Source organism: Acanthopagrus latus, chromosome 7, assembly GCF_904848185.1.
Source record: "Acanthopagrus latus isolate v.2019 chromosome 7, fAcaLat1.1, whole genome shotgun sequence".
In the NCBI taxonomy this organism is placed as follows: domain Eukaryota; kingdom Metazoa; phylum Chordata; class Actinopteri; order Spariformes; family Sparidae; genus Acanthopagrus; species Acanthopagrus latus.
This window is the reverse complement of record NC_051045.1, coordinates 6,162,784-6,181,016: the sequence shown is the minus strand read 5'-3', so window position 1 is coordinate 6,181,016 and position 18,233 is coordinate 6,162,784. Positions and strand designations below refer to the sequence as shown.

At 41.7% G+C, this 18,233-nt stretch overlaps 2 protein-coding genes across 4 annotated transcripts in view; one reads left to right on the top strand and one right to left on the bottom strand.

The window, feature by feature from the left end:
- Positions 1 to 18,233, bottom strand: part of klhl12 (kelch-like family member 12) — a 110,291-nt gene that overhangs the window by 52,298 nt on the left and 39,760 nt on the right. For all 3 annotated transcript variants that reach the window (XM_037102823.1, XM_037102826.1, XM_037102824.1), the window contains exons 3-4: positions 12,532 to 12,590; positions 4,937 to 5,070 (exon numbers count right to left, since the gene is read on the bottom strand). The gene's annotated coding sequence lies outside the window, so the exon portion shown is untranslated. The remainder of the gene's footprint in view (positions 1 to 4,936; positions 5,071 to 12,531; positions 12,591 to 18,233) is intronic.
- On the top strand, positions 334 to 7,205 carry slc52a3 (solute carrier family 52 member 3). The gene is made up of 4 exons (XM_037102831.1): positions 334 to 1,062; positions 2,875 to 3,958; positions 4,970 to 5,093; positions 5,408 to 7,205. The coding sequence occupies exons 2-4, from the start codon at positions 2,958 to 2,960 to the stop codon at positions 5,618 to 5,620; spliced, it is 1,338 nt and encodes a 445-aa protein (XP_036958726.1). The 5' UTR covers positions 334 to 1,062; positions 2,875 to 2,957; the 3' UTR covers positions 5,621 to 7,205.

Genomic DNA, 18,233 nt, shown 5'->3' with positions numbered 1-18,233 from the left:
GTTAGATTTTATGTAATTTCCAATACAGCAGAGATATATAGATATTATATCATTTTCCTACTATGAGACTAGATATCATCTTAGATTTCGGACATCTTAATGTGGTCACATGTCACAAGTCTTTTAGTGTCCTCAGGGCTGCATCACAGTAAAGTGATGTAATTTTTCTGACCTTGGCAGAATGTTCTACTTATTCTTATACTCACCTTTACCCGGTTAGTCATTGTGTTGTTATTTTGTGAAAACTCATCAGGACAATAATCTCACAATATCATTATGAAGTACTACTATGAGATTTCAAAATATGGAGATGCGTATCATGTATTGAGATATAATCTTTATTATTTTAAGGCCAAAATCACTTAAGCCTGATTTTCACAGTTTGAAAAGCACAGGTGTAACATTACCAGCAACTGCATTCCATTCAGGTGAACCAGTTACCTACCCCTTAACATACTGGAACACAAACAGAGCCATTGTCCATGTTATCGATCACACCTGTGCCTCTCCTGCTATGATAAGTCAAAATATGGTAGAAATGTATGAGTCAGCTCACCCACTTCACAAGAGGCGGATGTTGTGGCCTTTGACGTGAGGACAGCCGCGTCTTGTTACCAAAGACGAATGAAGAAGTTGTTACTTAACAGCAATCATTTTGCAACCTTACTGCCCAGAGCCTGATTACATGCTGTGTCCTGCACCTGAGGCCAGCAGGGGGCAGCGCAGGCCGGGCCCGTCAATAACAACTACTGCAGCACATTTTGTTTTCTGCTGGTGCAGGCAAATGTAGGTGAGCAGTTATGTCAGGGGCACCTCATAGTGCTGCAGCCATGACTTGACCTAATTAAGAAGTGGGTGCAGTAAAGACGAGTGGATGAGTGGATAAAGACTCTGTTACCCAGTGGCGCTGATCAGCAGCTGCAGTTGGACTCTGACCTACCCAGAAGCCATGTGATTCCCATCAGTGTGTGTATTTAAGAACAGCCAAAGGAGGTCTTTCACTAACCTCTATATTAGATGACAGCAAGTCCTATTCAACGCCTCCAGGGACTGAAGACACTCGTGAGTACATTTCTCAAACATGTCTTTCAGGCAGTTTACTTGCTGTGTGTCACTGAGGTAAACTGTGTTATCTCTTCCTCGAAAAACTTGAGAATCAGTTCTGTGGCCACACTTTCTCTCTGCTAGCTTAGGTGATTATCAGAGATTATTTAAAGGTGTAACACAGTTTTTTTTCTTAAAAAACTTTCTCGATCCAACACATTTGATTATCACATGAGCCTTTAGACAAGTCATCGTTTTGTCCATCATGAGATCAGCTTGAGAGCGTCCTGCATGCTGACAGTCTGAGGCACTGAGGCCCACATGGTTTGGTGGACTCCTCCACAATGTGTGAAAAGGGATGTGAAACTTGTGTCAGCCGCTTGAAACATGACTTGCAAACCATGCGTGTGAACTGAAATGACTTAGACGTCACACTGGCTTTATCTTCGGAAAAAGACGTTGTCCTTATTTACTGAGGGTGACTTACAAACTCAACTGGCCTCATCTGACATTTTCTCCCATGAATTATCAGAGATAGGTGTGTCTCTGTGTCCACAGTGTTGCATGAAGGAATCAAGTCTGAGCAGCAGCGGAAAGTAAATATATATTACTTCATCCACAGTAGTTGCTATTTGTATTTTCAGTTTGTCAGACACTTGAATATTCCTATGTTGTGCTCCTTGTATAGTTCTACTTCAGATTATTTTAGAATATTTATAAGCCAGTGCATTAATTTGACAGATATGTATTCACAAGTTCTAAGTTACAGGTTATATCGCAGATTAATATTTTACACACAAAATGTGTCATAGAATATGCTACAGATTAAACTGAAGTGTTGCTCAGACATCAATGCAACCATACTAGTGATTAAATAATACAGCATTTCATAACATCAACACAGGGTATTTTTTTCTGCTAAAAAAATACATTTGCTTTTGATAATTTTTAAATACAGTTTCTGAATAATACTTGTGTACTTTTACTTGAAAGAAACAGGAATTGTAATGGAGTATTTTCAGATTGCTGACTGATGTTTTAAAAAAGGATCTGAGTAGTAACACTGGCTCTGAACACGAGTTTTAATAACTCACTGTATCTGATTCATGTGATCGACATCAACAGACCGCAAATGACTATCACATTTATGATTCAGATGATGTCACCAGACAGATATTTGGTATAAATAAACTAAGTCACTCATAGATTAGCCGATTACATGTACACGATGAAAAGTCTTTCATTTTCTCAATGATTCATTGCCACATAAAAAAATAACAAGACTGGGCCAAAACCTAGTACATAAAGTGCTTCTTCCAGCCTCCCAGATGATGTTACAGACCAGAGGAGCCCTGCTTTCTCTGGAGCTGTACCCACTGATTAAGCTCCTTTTTAATCGATTTGACACAAGCCTCACATCGTCAGCTCCAGTTAAGACACTGTCCTCATTTTCAGGAATAATATTTCATCTGCACAGGAGGCACTTAACAGCAAATAGTATTTGAGAAGGTAGTTATTCTTCAAGGAAACTGAGTATGCTACAACTGCCATGTTTTGTAAGAGTGAAGAAATAATATTTTCAGGTTGTTGTCAGATTCTGACAATGATGTTTTCCTTCTTTCCAGTGTGTGATAAAAATCTGAATGTTCTGACATTTTGTTAAATTCAGATAGCTCAGTATTACAAATGTAACTTTCTGTATTTGATCTTGCATCTTCTGGCACCAGCATGTAGCATTTTACTTTTGATACAGTTATTTGAAGGGCATTTTATTAAGATACATTTTGATGTGTGTATCTTTGTTCATTTCTGCCTGACCTTTTGTTCAAGGTATGACACACAGCAGAGGTGGAACCATTCGGTGAGAGGGCTTCTTCTTCTTCAGACTTTCTTCAGGCTGATCCGGCTTCATCATGGCTCTGCTGGTCCACATGCTGGCCTGTGCCTTCGGCCTGGGCTCTTGGGTGGCGGTGAACGGTCTGTGGGTGGAACTGCCGCTCATCGTCAACACTCTCCCGGAGGGCTGGGAACTCCCCTCCTACCTCACAGTCATTATCCAGTTGGCCAACCTCGGACCATTGCTCGTCACCCTCATGCACAAACTGTGCCCGGGTCGTCTCAAAGAGCATCTTGTCATTTACTCCATCCTGTCCATCGGCGTCGTTTCCTGCATCTTGCTCGCCTTCTTCTGGGATAAGACTACGATAGTGTTCGGGGCTTCACACAGCACTGCCTTCTTCATCATCACCTTCTTCCTTTCTCTGGTAGACTGCACCTCCTCAGTTACCTTCCTGCCTTTTATGATGCAGCTTCCAGCAAAATACATCACCACCTACTTTATCGGAGAAGGGCTGAGTGGTTTTATTCCAGGTGTGGTGGCTCTGGCACAAGGTGTGGGCATGGCCAAATGTGTCAACTCCTCTGACACTGCAGCAAACCAGACGGGAGAGAACATGTGGTCATTACACACAGAGTACCTTCCTCCCAACTTCTCCACTGAGGTGTTCTTCTTCTTCCTGGCAGCCATGATGTGCATCAGCCTGGCTGCTTTTGTTGCACTGAACAGGCTTCCTCGGACATACGAGCTGTCCACTGAAAAACTTGTGCCGGACACTGCCGCATCTGTCAGCTCCGGCCTGGATAATCCTGGAGCAGAGACTGACGGAGAGGCTGTGAAGGGCCAGGGTGAGGGGCCAGACCACAGCAGACAAGCCAACACGAAACACACCGTGTACCAGCTGACCTTCATCTACTTTATGGTGGTGTGGGTTAACTCTGCAACCAACGGCCTGCTGCCCTCTGTGCAGACATTCTCCTGCATGCCCTACGGGAACCTGGCTTATCACCTCTCTGCTGCGCTGTCATCCGTGGCCAACCCAGTGGCTTGTACCATTGCAATGTTCTTCCAAAACAGGTAAAAATAACAAACGTCAGGCGCTCATATGATCATTTCTCCTGTTCATACTTTCCAAATGTGATGGCAGGAAATATTATTTCTAGTTTCTAGTTACTATGCTAATAATCAAAAGATGGGGACGATCTAACCTCCACTTGATATTTCTGTTTTTTTAATTGGCATTTAAATTCCCCCTCCAGTCAAAATATGCCTTTCTTCTTGTTCCTACAGTTGTTTGTGCTTCACTGCGTAGAATGATGTATGTGCAGAATTGGACACTAGCAGGCTGTTTTCACGTTCACTGCTGAAAGTCCAAATATCGTCTGTGCTCACTGAAGTTCCAAATTTATCGTCTACGAGCATGATTTATCACAAGTTAGTTATAACAGCAGGACAGAGATTTAAGACGGCATAACTACTTATAATATATAATGGTGCTGGTTAATTTTATGGTTATGAAACCATGTGACTGTAGATTTAAGTACACAATGTTTTAAAAGTGTGCTGCAGTGGACAGGTGCTGATTTTTCTTTGAAACTGGAAAGTCAACCACAAGAACCCATTTCATCTTTTAGAGGAACAGAAGTGATGTGAACCGAAGTGACTTTGGCTCCAACAGTTTGTGTTACTGTCCCTCCACTGCAGCTCAGGAGGGAAGCACAATTCAGTGACGTCTCACTGACTTCTGATAAACTGGAATGTATTTTTGAACAAGGGGCTGTGGATTTGGTCCCCAAAGCTCATTAGAAAATGATTATTAAATTAAATGATCAGTATGACTCCAGCAAGCACAGCCTGTTTCAGTGTTGGGTATTGAGCCCTGACTGGAGAAACTGTGACTGTATCCTTTATCTTGTTGTTTTATTTATATTTTTTTAATTTGAAGTGATAAATGGTTTTGGCACGCAGTGAATGTGGGATAATAAATGTCAATTAATCTCCCTTTCAAAGAAAAGTTACCCATTATCTCACATTGGATTCTTAGAAATAAAGAACCTGCGGCTGGTAACGATCCTCTTGTGTGTTCAGGTCTCTGGTTTTTCTCGGTGTGCTGATGGCGTTCGGGACAGGATTCGGAAGCTATAACATGGCGATGGCAGCCATGAGTCCATGTCCTCTGCTTCAGGGGTCTGTGGTGGGAGAGATGCTCATTGTAAGTGAAAAACAAACGTTTTGTTACACAAGAGAAACAATAAAATATGGAAAACATGGCTCTGTGGCTTTATCAGGGAAAAGCGTGACAAAGTTCAACTCTTGCTTCTTAGTGTTATGCAACTCTGCTTCCTCTCGTAACTGATGATGACGTGACATTTGGACTGTTTGTGTGTAGTTGAGGTATCAGCATTTGAAAATGACGATTTATGATATCCTGATTTATTTTTCCAACACAAATTATGTTAAGCATTTGCCTGATTATTATTCAGATGACCTGTTAAGTACTTTTGTTTTTTTTTCACCCCTCACCAGGTGCTCTCGTGGCTCTTCTTCACCGGGACAATGACGTATGTCAAAGTAATGGTGGGTGTAATCCTGAGAGACCGGAGCCACCTCGCCCTGGTCTGGTGCGGAGCTGCAGCACAGATGGGCTCACTAGTAGGCTCAGTCACCATGTTCCCGCTGGTTAACGTATACGGACTGTTCAAGTCAGGAGACTTCTGCAACACTAAATGTCCCTTATGACGTTGATCTGAGATCGACAGTACTAAGGAGGCTAGAGACTGATGTAAAGTAAAAGTTCAACGTTTTCGGTAATATGCTTGTACAGTTCTTGCAGAGAACAAGATCAATACTGCTATCTGCAGCTTAGCATAGAAGCTGTGATACTGGAGATACTGCTAGCCTAGCTCTGTCCAAAGCTTGTGTACCAACTGTGACGTCACCTTTGGGTTTGTGGACTAATGTCTGAAGCCTCGAGTTTGGCATTATGGCGTCACTATCTTGGTTTTTCTCATCTCAGAGCCAGATTCAAACTTGGATAAAAGGGTGAAACTGGGTAGGATATCCTGGTTTGATCTGACCAGCCCAGTCACCGGAATAACTGTTTATTAAAGTTGATGTTGAGCAAACAACTCAAGACTGCATTTCAAGAGTGAAATCACTGGACATTTTTGAGGAGTCTTTGGGACATCTCCTGCTGTGTTTGTGATGACCAAATTAGGTATTGTAATCCCAAAAATGAGCTTTTCCTAAACCACACCAAACGATTTTTGTGTTTTTACCTAACCAGACCATAAGTAAAGCATTTTCACGACATAAAATTGAAAAGGAAAGTTGCAACATTGCAGAAATCTATACTACCAACACTTATTTTGGTGACTGGCATGAACTGACTGAGATCCTAAAGACAAGTTATGTTTGTGGCTTGTCAGTCACAGTGTCACTTCATCAGCATGCTGGATCAAAGCACTTGAAACCAGCAATTCAGATAATTAACTTATTAGAAACTTATTAACTGTGGTAGTAAATCCAGCGAGTCCCCCCACCTGTGGTTCTGTGGTAATGTCTTACTTGGTAGACAGCACAGCTGTGTGTCCTTGTACATTTTAGGTTTGTATGGATTAAAGAATCAAGATAAAACATGTAAATTAGTGAGCTTTGGAGGAGCTGGTAAGCAAGTTTTTAACTTCAGACAGATCGTTTCCTTTACTTCCAGGCTTGATGCTAACTTAAACTAACTGACTGCTCCATATTTAACCCACCCACACACACGAGAGTGGTATCGATCATCTCTACACAAAAGGCCAGAATTTAGAACAACTTTGAGGTTCTTTCTGTTTTTTTTACCGTTATTTTCTTTCCTCGCAGCTTTGTGATTTTGAAGCCATGTTTACACTTAACTTTATCGATTTTTCTTTCTAAGTGATTGAGTACACTAAGAAGGAAAAAGCTCTTATGTAAATATAAATATACTTGTATAAATGAGAAATTATTAGATGTTCAACACTGGGAAGCAGCTATTTTTCTTGATTCAAACTTGTTAGCCCGTTTTTGCCCACTAGATGGCACAGGCACACTTCTATACAGTATTTTAAAACCTGCCACTCCATGTTCTGCAGGCACTGAACGCCTGTCCTCACATGAAACACATTTATATTGTGCACATAGATTACTAATTAATAAACTGATTTATTTAAAAAAAAAAACATTCTGAATTTAAGATTTAATGCTGACATTTAGACACATGTTATGTGGTATGTTTCTGCGTAGATGTAACATGCATGTATAAAATGTAAAGCCAATAAAAAGAGGTTGTTGATGCATTTTATTGCTGTGAATATGATACATGTAGAATTATACTACCAGCAACAATCAGTGGGATGTAATGTAGATGTCCAGGTATGGTGAAATATAGTCCAATATAGAGTGGACAGGACAAGTCCTGCAGTAAATATTTATCTGTGATATTTAAATAGATCAATTCATGTTGAGCTGTTGTTATGTTGGACTGCAGATACTGTACCGCTGGTGTTATATGTACCGAGCAGTGAAGAGTAACTAAGTAGATTATTGAATAACTGTAAGTAGAATTCTGACATACATGTACTTGGGTATTGTCCACTTCAACCCCACTGCTCAAATGGAATACAATACAAGATCCAAACACTGAATCCCAGCCATATGGCTTGTGACCCCTCACAATCAGTGTCTGGTTTGGGCCTTTTTGCAGACGTCCATGAGTTGTTATCAGTTCCACCAAAAGAGACATTTATCCTCTAGACTTCTCACATAATTTAATCCAAATACATTTTCAAGGCTGCAAGAGTTAAAAAACATTCAAGCTACAATGTCGTAGTGCACATATGTGCTGTAGTCTCATCTCAGGACATACAACATCACATTTTTATGTTAAAATGTTTTTTGTGTTTTTGTAGCATTCAAGCTATCAATATTGCAGCACTTGTTAAAAACATTAGCAGTAGCTGAGTTCACATGGACCTCATGTAGCCGTCTGAACTGGCCTGATCGACCCGACCTGCACGCATTTCCAATGAGATCTAGAGGGGTTGTGTAAACCTTTGACTATCTTTAAAACAAGGCAGCATTAGCACCTAATGAGGTGCTTTGTTTACATGGACAATATTTCGTCATTCTGACTGAAGATTTCAGGTCAACTGTTTACATGGGACGGGATTAATAGGATCCGGTGGTTCTATACGACAGCAAAATTAATCGGACCAGCTGTGTGATGTGCACAAAAGTGAATGAAGCCGGAGAGAAATAAGTTTATATAGTTTACATGGCAGAATTTTTATTTTGATCAATTTATAAAAAGGTTTAACTACCCCTCTGCAACCAATTGAAATGGTATTTTGGTTGGGCCTGTTAATTCTCATTCAGGTGTTTATACGGACCATTTTTATTCTGTTTGGGCTTTTAAAACGATTTTAATCAGAATATTGGGATCGATGTTAACACAGCTAATGTAACTGTGTGATCTGATTGTTTCTCTTGTGGTGTTAAAATCAGGCGACATTGCTGTCAAGAGGGACAGAAACATGGCAGTAGCAAAGCAGAACTGGTCTGCGGCCAATAAAACCTTTTTTAGTTGGACATCTTTAAATATTTAGGGATTTTTGTAGGTCAAAGGCTCGAAAAGCCGACCTGTTCAAACAAGTGTTTGAAAAGATGACGCTTCACTGAACCAGAAACCACAGAAAACCAAAATATTGCTATGTCAGTGTTTTCTCACAATACTGTTTAGTCCTAACTATAATCGAGCATATTTAGATTGCTGCAAGTGCTTTAAGTGAAGGATCTGAATACTTCTCCCACCATTGAGAATTCATATTATTTCGTCACCAACCCCGATAAGAGCAGCAGATTTCGTTCTTAGCTAAAGTGACCGTGATAAGCTTTACAAATGTATTATTTATTACAGGCCACGCTGCTGTTATTGTCCACTTATTGTAATTTATTGTTCACGTGATGACAACTGCAGACTGGATTAGTCATGGAAATGGTCAAACAAACAGATAGAGATAAACAGCCATGGGAAACCAGACAGACTTGATCCTATAATATGTCTGGTCCGAGCCCCTTCATCCCTATCAAAGATGCTGCTGCACATCCTCTGAGGAGGACAGAGGGACGCTGGTCATCCATGGGAACCGCAGAGTGGTTTCCCATCAGCAGCTGTTCCTCCTCTCTGCCCCCTTGCCCTTCAGAAGGAGAGCGAGAGGTTCCCCGGCCTGGAGGAGGAGGAGGAGGAGGGCTCTAATTACTGATGCTCAGCAGGGGCCGATGGCTGTTGCTCCTGCCGCTGGTCACTTGGGAGCTTCCCTGACCCCGACACTGAGTAAAAACAAAAAGATAAGGAAGGGAAAATGGGGCCACAATTAGCCCTATGTAGCCTCCAGGGCCCAGGATCAGTGGAGGAGAAGCACAGATGGGACTTTCTCACTTGGATTTGTTGAATCTACATTGCAGTATTGTGTGAGCTGCAGAGGAATCACTGCAGTCAGTTGTTGATGCAGGATGGACGTAATCACTTCAAACAATTCATCAGATTTATTGTTTTTGTCTCTGAAAAAAAAAAAAATCAAGACTGGATATAAACCTGGAGCATTCACCTGACGTCTGCATATAAATGCTGCTCTCCAGTTGTTAACGTGACCTTGAGTGTTTATGTGTAATCAAAAGGATTTTCTCTAAGCTTCATTAGCTAAATTCCTTGATTGGCTCAGGGCTTTTGTGTCGGGACAAAACAAAGCAGCAAAGAAAAGTGTATCATTTCCCTGCGAGTGTCAGATGGTCCCATCGCTCCTCCAGCTGGTCAGGAGGGGCTGTGGCCACCTGGATTCTGTGTCCTAGTCCTGTGAGATCCTGCAGTCTCCTCTGCCATGTGAAGACTCCACTTACTACGCCACTGAGAGGTCCATCTGCTCAGGACGACACCTCCCAAAGAGCCCCCCCACCCCCTCTACCACTGCTCCCCCACAGCTCCCCTCCCTGCAGCCAACCACTGTGCCTCTCAGCTAAATGAGCAGCGTGTCAAATGGAAGGAGGATTTACCCTTCCTTTAACTGGATAAGAGAATGAATTCACAGCGCCATGATGCAATGAATGAATGAACCCACCTGCACTGCTGCTGAATCGACAGATATGACACGTCTGTCTGACTTTGCCCGATCTTCTTGTTCAGCGGTGGGTTCACTGAGTAGCATGTTAACGTTTGACACGATGTAAGAGCGCGGTCTCACAAAAGGAAGGGTTTATTTTTTTTCATGGACAAAAATAACAGAACGCGTTGATATTAGCTTGAACCGTCAGGCCGACAGATTTTGGCAGCTGATGTTCAGGTGAACAGCTTGTGGGTAAACCAATTGCTGATGCATGCAGACAGCCACAGCTCAGACAGCATCTCTCCCATCAATTTCCACACACAGCCCATTTAATAAATGCTGTCATTTTATTTGAAATTGGATGTGACAGCCCTATGTCATTTCACTATAGTGTCTCGGAGCAGACAGTGATGCACATGGGCCCACTCCTCGTTTTCTATCAGCAGGTATTGATGTTGCTTTAATGAAGTGCCTAGCACTCCACCCTAGGAAGAGACAAGTCTGTCAGCATATGTAAATGCTTCCTGCCTGTCATTGTTGTCGGGGGTTCAGCATGGGTCAGCATAGATTCCCCCTCTGGGAACCCTTTGTTCTGGGGCCCGACTGTGCCACATGAGGGGACCAATTACAGAGCCGCACAGCAGGACGGGGGTGCTAACTTGTTACCCCGCTGTAGTGAGCTAATTATTACCTCCACTCTGTGGGAAGTATAGAGCCTCTGCAGCATGGATGTGTAACAATGGCGTGCTCGTCTGTATGCATGTAGCTTCTACATAAATTATTCTATATTTCCAGTATATGACGAGACGTTTCGCTTCAGTGGATTGGTTTATATCGAAGGCGCCATCATCACAGTTTGGGAAAAGGTCATCCTAATTTTCCAGCCATAAATAGCTACTGAACTACTTAAATCCCAGAGGAGCTCCTTTGCATTGTCAATGCAAAGGCAATTTACAGGCTACAGACTGCCAACCACATAACCTTGATGTGGTGTCAAGAAATGATTTATGAAAATGCATCCTGCTCTCACTGTCCCGAGTGAGACCTGGTTGGACCCGGAGTGTTGACACAAAGCCCATACAGCCGAGCAAACAGACACTCGCTGAATTATCATTCATATCATAACATCTCAGTGGGCCTTTGTTCCCACTTCCTGATGAGATACTGGCAGTCTGTTTCTCATCAAGGAGTGTAAGACATTTGCCAGGTTTTCAACAAGCAACAAAATGTTTCAGCTCCTTTATGCAGTCAGTGGAGATGTTACATCTGAAAGTAACAGTAAGCAGGTTGACCTAAATGTGTAAACACACCTGAGCAGTCGCTGCGTTTCAGAGGGTGAAATAAAGGTCGTATTTTTTTGGATGAAAAAACCAAACACACCTCTTGATGCATATAGATGCCCTTCCCTTCTTGCTATTAGCCCCCTCCCCTTTCATGCAGCCCATTCATCTCCTTCTCCCCACCCCCAGTGACCAGTCTGGCCCAGCTGCTAGGGGCTACCAGTCCCCCTCGTGTGTGGGGCCAGTCAAGTGGAAAATGGCTGCTACCGAGAGAGCCCACTTTAGAGAGCCATCATCCTTTGAAGGGGCATGATGGCCTCTGACAGCCACAGTGTTAACATGGAGCCCAGACGAACACAGCACTGCTATTATCGTGTTTACTAAAGCAAGAGGAGAGAAGAGGGGATCAAGGGGAGACCCTGTTGGTTGATGTTTGAATCCAGGGGTGGCTGGGTGCTTGTCTGAGCCACGCCACTGTGGCATTGTGGGGAAACATGACATGGGATCACTCACAGCCAGGTGGAAGTTGTGTTTCAACATGTCAGTCGAGCTTTTAGCGAACAAGTCACTCAGTGTGTGTGTGTGTGTGTGTGTGTGTGTGTCGTGGTGATGTGATTTTGTGTCTGTCTCGTGCTTTCTAACCTTGGTGCAGAGACACTATTCGTTCACCTGTCTCAGGCAGATATGACAGGTAACATCGGTCTTGCACTTACAGTTTTTACAGTTGCTTTGGCACAAGGTTCTTGGAGTTAGATTATATTCAAATGATTCAAAAGTCTACTTGTGCAAATAGATTTATTGTGTGTATTTTAAAGGAAAATATCTGATGAGATGGTGTGTTTGGACACCCAGTGAGTGTGTTTGGGAGGGATTTACATCTTGTTATTACTTTCTAAATTGTTCCTTATCTAAATGAATGTTTCTATTTCCTGTTGCTTCATATTGGCGGTACATAAAAATGTGCCAAATATGAAAATAAACCTGTAAACAAACAGGAATTTTATCTGTCAACTGCAGAAGATTTTAACTTGATTACTGAGTTATTGGTGTTCTTCCAGCAGTGGCAGTGAGGTTTGTACGTTTCACAGATGACATTTAGAGCGTCCGCTGACACTGAAGAGGATAAAATGCTCTCAGGCAGGATGTGACTTATGACACCACAGCATGTTGTTTTGACAGAGACCTCTATTTTCTCTAAATTTTGACACAATTTGATTTTTTATACTGTATTATACTTAATCCAACTCACCTCAGCTTCATTATGACCATCATCAGCCAATCTTTTCCTTACCGACCAGTTCACCAAATCTGAAGAGAAGAAACAGAAACGAGTCGTGAACATAATATTAATACATCATCACCTTATGGATGGATATCCTTTTTAGCGAACAGTTGTGTATTTACATTGAGCCATCAAAGAGCAACATATCATTCGTCTGAGGTCAAGTTCCTGGCCACCTGATGAATGTGATATTCACTCCATCTGACACACTTTTTGGTCTCCACCAACTCCTGAAGGAAATATCTGGCTCTTCAGCAAATAAATCCTCCATTATGTTCACCAGTCAGCCACCAGTTTTCTTGGCCTGCTCTTTGATGTTGAGCAGGTAGTGTAAAGTAAGTTTTTAGAGCTTTGTTGCTGGCTTGCTTTGCCTAAAAAAAATTAACTATAAATCTTCTCAAAGCCGTGGGGGAGCTGCAGGTTTAGGGGCTAATTTTCTGTTCTTCTGTTTCTTCAAGCAAACTTTCTCACATTGTCATTTAAAACACTGTTGATTTAAAAGTAGTGATTATAGCTGCTTTATGTAATTATTACAGAATATGTTATTTTGGCAGTTGTGAATTTATATAATTTGGCCTGATTTAAATAGCTGCAAGAATAACTTCTGCATTGCAGTAGCTAACGGGGAGCCTAATAAACCAAAATAAATGTTTTGCGTGTCTGTCAGCCTTCTGCACGACAAATAAACAACATAAACTCATGTGATGTTTGTATTTAGTGTTTTGGTGCAGAAATTGTTCCTGAGCATTTGGGAAAAACAGCTCATTAGCTCATTAGCTGGTGCAGTGCGCTCTAATCCACCTTTGACCTCATGTGTTGTGTGCAGCCCAATTTATGGATGCAGTTTGGATCAGCAGCAGATAAAAGCTGACATCGTTTCATCCCGCCCTGCTCCGGCTGGCTCGACTCCAGTGGCGGCTGACTGCTGATCTATGGCTGTAACTCGACCGAACTGCTCTCGCAGCTCCGGCACATGTTGCTGGAGGACACACGTGGAGCTCAGAGTGAGCAACAGTGATTTTAACTGCAACAAATGGTCGAGGTTTGTCATTATCCAGATTTTTGGTGAAGGGATCATTACCTGCCACAGATGCCACTGTTGTTTTGTGTCTCCATTTGTCCTGAGGCTAGTATAACCACGATACTTGAAAAGAGCAGGAGGTGCCTTTGTTTAGACGCACACCTGATCTTAGCAATCAATTGGCAGCTCTACTCTCGCACAAGTCTCTCAGGCTTTGCCTCAAGGCCGTCCATCTGTTGCTGCCTGGATGTGTGGCTATGGGTGAGTGTGCTTGCATACAGGTCGGCATCTATCTGTGTGCACAAGCGTGTCAAAAGTGGGAGGTTGCAGAAAATATGTAATTTGTGGTTTTGTGCCTGCTGACACCTCTGCTCCCAGAGGTGTAACTCTCTCACTGTCTGAAGCCATGAAACTGATATTTAAAGCAGAAAGAGGTGACAAACAAATGTGGCAAGATGCTGGGTGTGTAATTAGTGCATAACAGATGTAGTATTAGAGAGCTGGGGGAGGAGGGGGAGGTCTGTACATCTCCACAATGTAAAGAAATGAGCATATTACGCCTTTTATCTCCCCTGTAACCAGAGGTAAAGATTTACATGCAGTGAAAACATCTGAGGTGAAAAGGACAAAAACATGCAGTCTTTATACAACGAGTATTATTTCCTGCTGACTCTGCACTAAGCTGCTGTTCATCCTCTCTTCTCTGAGAACATTAGAAAGGCTTTTGATGGTGGTGTGGAATGCCTTCAGCGTTAAAATACTCCTGTGTGTGTGTGTTTGTGAGTAGAAATGCCTGGACATTTAAACCAAAGTGTCTTATTTCATTGAAATTCAATGAGAAAAGCAGTGCAGAAGAACAGTGTGGACAATCAGAACAGAAAGACTTAACGTCCTTGTATTAACAAGATTTTAAACTGAGTTCTGTCTCGTCCATGAAGCGCTCGGATGGGTCATCGCTCAGCATGAAACATGATGACAATAAGAGGAGGCGAGGACGGTGAAACAGCATCCATAGCTTATAATCATTTACACTCCTGAGAATAACGTAACCCACTCACGACAATAAACGTTATGAATGTAAACTGCATATTTGTTGCAACTTGAGGTTCCAATTTTCAATTTATAGCTGTGAAAACATTGTGGTTATGATGCGGGTAGATTTAGGTACAAAGACAACTTAGTTAGTGTTTGGAAAGGTTCATGTTTTTGCTTTTTTGGTCGCTGGAAATACGGCGAAAGCCGTTTTATTTTAGCCATTGATAGGGTGTAAGTCATTATATAAATCGGGAGACAAGACAGTATTTTCTGTTCTCTCTGGTATTTAAACATTAGTAATATATTGTACATAATAAACGTATTATCAAAACAGTTACAATAACCGATCAAAATTGCATGAGTCAAGTAAGATAACAAAAGGGGCTTTGGGAAAATCCTTTGACTCAGAGGTGGAGGGATTATTGAAGAACCTATAAAATATGTGGGTTATGTTCCCAGAAAGACAAGAGTGGAACTCACCAATGTATAATTTGTTCTTACTGTGTAATTAAATAGTAAAAAGGGAGAACAGTCAATGCGTTTTATCACAGCTGACTGTCATTTTGGGAACATAACCCATTTGTTTTATATGCTCTTTAATAACCCATCTGAGTGCCTACATTTATTACATGACTCTGTAAAATACAGGCCGTATTATAAAATGTTAACACAAATTGCACCAATTCAGTGCTGTTATATTATTTTTAAATATTTGGGGGATGGTGTTGCAGTTCCAAGTCGCAGGGGGGGTTTCCTTTTTTATGAAGTAAAAGATAATGTTGGCTCCCCCTGCTCATGCCAAACCTTGTCATACAATCCCAAAAGGCATAAAATTACTAAAAAAGGCAGACTTTAGAACAAAAAACTAACGAGCCAAAGACATATAAGCAAAAAGGGCAACAAGGTTACAGCACAATGTACATATCATCCTGTTTTATGACTGAATACATGAAGAACAGAACTTAATCAGACAAACTGCAAGAATTAAACCAAATAACTCCAACAGCACAATTTCACATACAAGTAAAAAATTAAACTATCATCATTTCTACCATGAACATCATCTGCCTTTCTGTTCTTCACCAACCAGTTTACCAAACTCATCTGAAAAAAATAAATATATGCCGTGATAAGTGTTTTTTCATCAACATCTTAATAAAAAAATGTTTGTTTTCTATTATCTTGTGACGGCAAATATGTACCATGACGGACATGAATATCAAACCATAAATGTTGTATACCATTACACCCCTACAGATTTTGTGTCCCTTTTGGGAAATTTTGACAGCAAATTGATGCAATTCTATGGTGCACCCATTGCTCTCGGCATGGTGTACATTAAGTCATTTTGGACAACTGAGTTTAACGGTCCTTAAGGTGTCCATCCCTTTGGATATGTAGTTAAAACGATATATCCCCTTTTGGTTAAAGAGGAGTGGCCTGTCTTTGAGCTGTTCTGTGTCATCTCCACTTTTTGCTGAACTCAAACCTGGTAGCGGAGCTTTTGTTGCTGCTAGCCGTGCTATCGAACAACCAATAACCGATAACAGACCGCCGAACAGTGGCTAAGTCTGGGGGCACTCGATTGATAATCCTTGCTTATCCCCGACTCTGGCTACTCAAAGTAGAGATAGTGAGCTTATTGCGTTTGGGGAGATTCTTATATAGAAGCAGGGGTAATTATTTATCTGATGAATGCATATAGGGAAAACACTGCATAATGTATCCGGGCTGTGCATGACCTTGTAAATATTGAACCTCTCTGATACTTGCGCTATATGTAGCTCAATTCAGGGCTGTTCTGTGTTGAGTGTGGTCATTATTGATTACAGGATACATAAGAAACTTGTGAATAAATAATGAATTGATAATGGAAAAGAAGCATGTGTTGCACTGTTCTGAACTGTTACCTTCATTCTTTCCATTATGATCAAACGAAACATTTAATTTGTGGCGTGATCGTGTGTGACATTTAGATCTTTTTTATTTTTTAATTGGTGTCAAAGGACTTGCCTTGTTATTTGTGACCTGTTGGTTTTTTTTTTTAATCTTTAATGATTTATTTCATTATCTCATACAGATTATTGATCTCTCTCATGCCTGCACTGCTGCTCTGGAAGTAGAGTAGTTTGTAATGAAAAACAGCGATGTGTCATGTTCAAACCGGTGGCCTCTCTCCCTGTGTGCTCTCACTTTAACATGATTTAGTTTATTATGGGGGATTTGGTGCTGGAGAGAATGTCATATGCTAAGTTAACCTCTGCATGGCTCACTGGCTTGGTGCCAGTTATTAAAGGACACGAACATGAAGACACTCTCTTTGATGACGACAACTGGCAAAGTCCCCAACGTTTAAAACAACTCGAGCCGCTGCTGGATGTATCTGATGGTGTGAGTGCACTCAATAAATCTGCAAGGGTCTGATTCAGACTCCCACACACATCGCTGTTCAGTGTCCTTGAAAGCAGCTAGCGAATGGCATATCAGTTCAGGATACACAAGATCTGTCCGCTGTGCCACAAGTCAATGAGTCACCGAGAGCCCTTTTAATTGTGTTGATAGCAGGTACTGTCCATTTCATAAAAATATCGAGTAAAATACTCACAGATCATTTCAAACCGGCCCTCTGAGCCTGTCTTTTCATTGGACAGTCTACTGCGAGGACGGCCAACAATCCCATTGAGAAATTAGCAGGGTCCCCTGTGCTTTCCTCTCCTTTAATGAATAATTCAGCTGTCAGGGTGAAAGCAGGGCGAGGAGACCTTGTCGGTGACGACTGACTCAGCACTCTGTGGCCTGAGGGTGACACTCTAAACCTAAGCGGCGCATCCTGTTCCCTCCATAACAGGTAGCGGTGCTACAGTATGTATCGTGTGTTGTTGGCCACATGATTGTCAAAGTGCAGCGTAAATAGAGATCCATATGGATCCACTCATCATCAAGCTCTGTTAAAAAGTTCTGCTGATCAAGATGGTTTTATGGTTGACGAAGGACTTACAAAACAGTGGCGGTCAACTCACCACTTTGACCATTGACAATTAAATGGATTAGCATGAAAATCTGTAAAGACATTCATGAATCCTAATGACTGTGGTGATCCTTTGACGTTTGCTATCCGCGAGTTTCTGGGGGGGGATACCGGGAAATGTTTATGGGTGATATTTTCCCAACAATGATTTATAACGGTTGCTGGTAAGCAGAAACAAATGATGTCATCCTGTCGCCAATGGCTTTAGATCAGAAAGTGCTTACGTTTGGTCATAAGTCGCAAATGCAAGCTAACACACTAAGCAGTGATAGTAAGCATGGTCAACATTATACCTGCTTGGGTTAGCATTTAGCTCAAAACACAGCTGTGAAACCCTCCAGAGCTGCTAGCATGGCTGTAGACTCATAATATGACATCATGTACACATGCAGGAGATAGAGAATTATGGTCAAGATATACTATCGTCCCCACACCTCTCTGAGCTTATGTCAAACACATTTTTCCTTCCATGTGTTTACTCTCATTTCTAACACCAGTTCTTATGCCAGAGTATACATTTTTTTCTTTCTGTCTTTCTATTGCCTGCTTCGTGCCTGTGGCTGTCTCCTGCATACACAGCCAGTG

Coding starts and splice junctions, on each gene's coding strand:
- slc52a3 (XM_037102831.1), top strand. CDS start 2,958: ATGGCTCTGCTGGTCCACATGCTGGCCTGTGCCTTCGGCCTGGGCTCT. Junction 3,959..4,969: donor GCAATGTTCTTCCAAAACAG/GTAAAAATAACA, acceptor TTGTGTGTTCAG/GTCTCTGGTTTTTCTCGGTG. Junction 5,094..5,407: donor TGGTGGGAGAGATGCTCATT/GTAAGTGAAAAA, acceptor ACCCCTCACCAG/GTGCTCTCGTGGCTCTTCTT.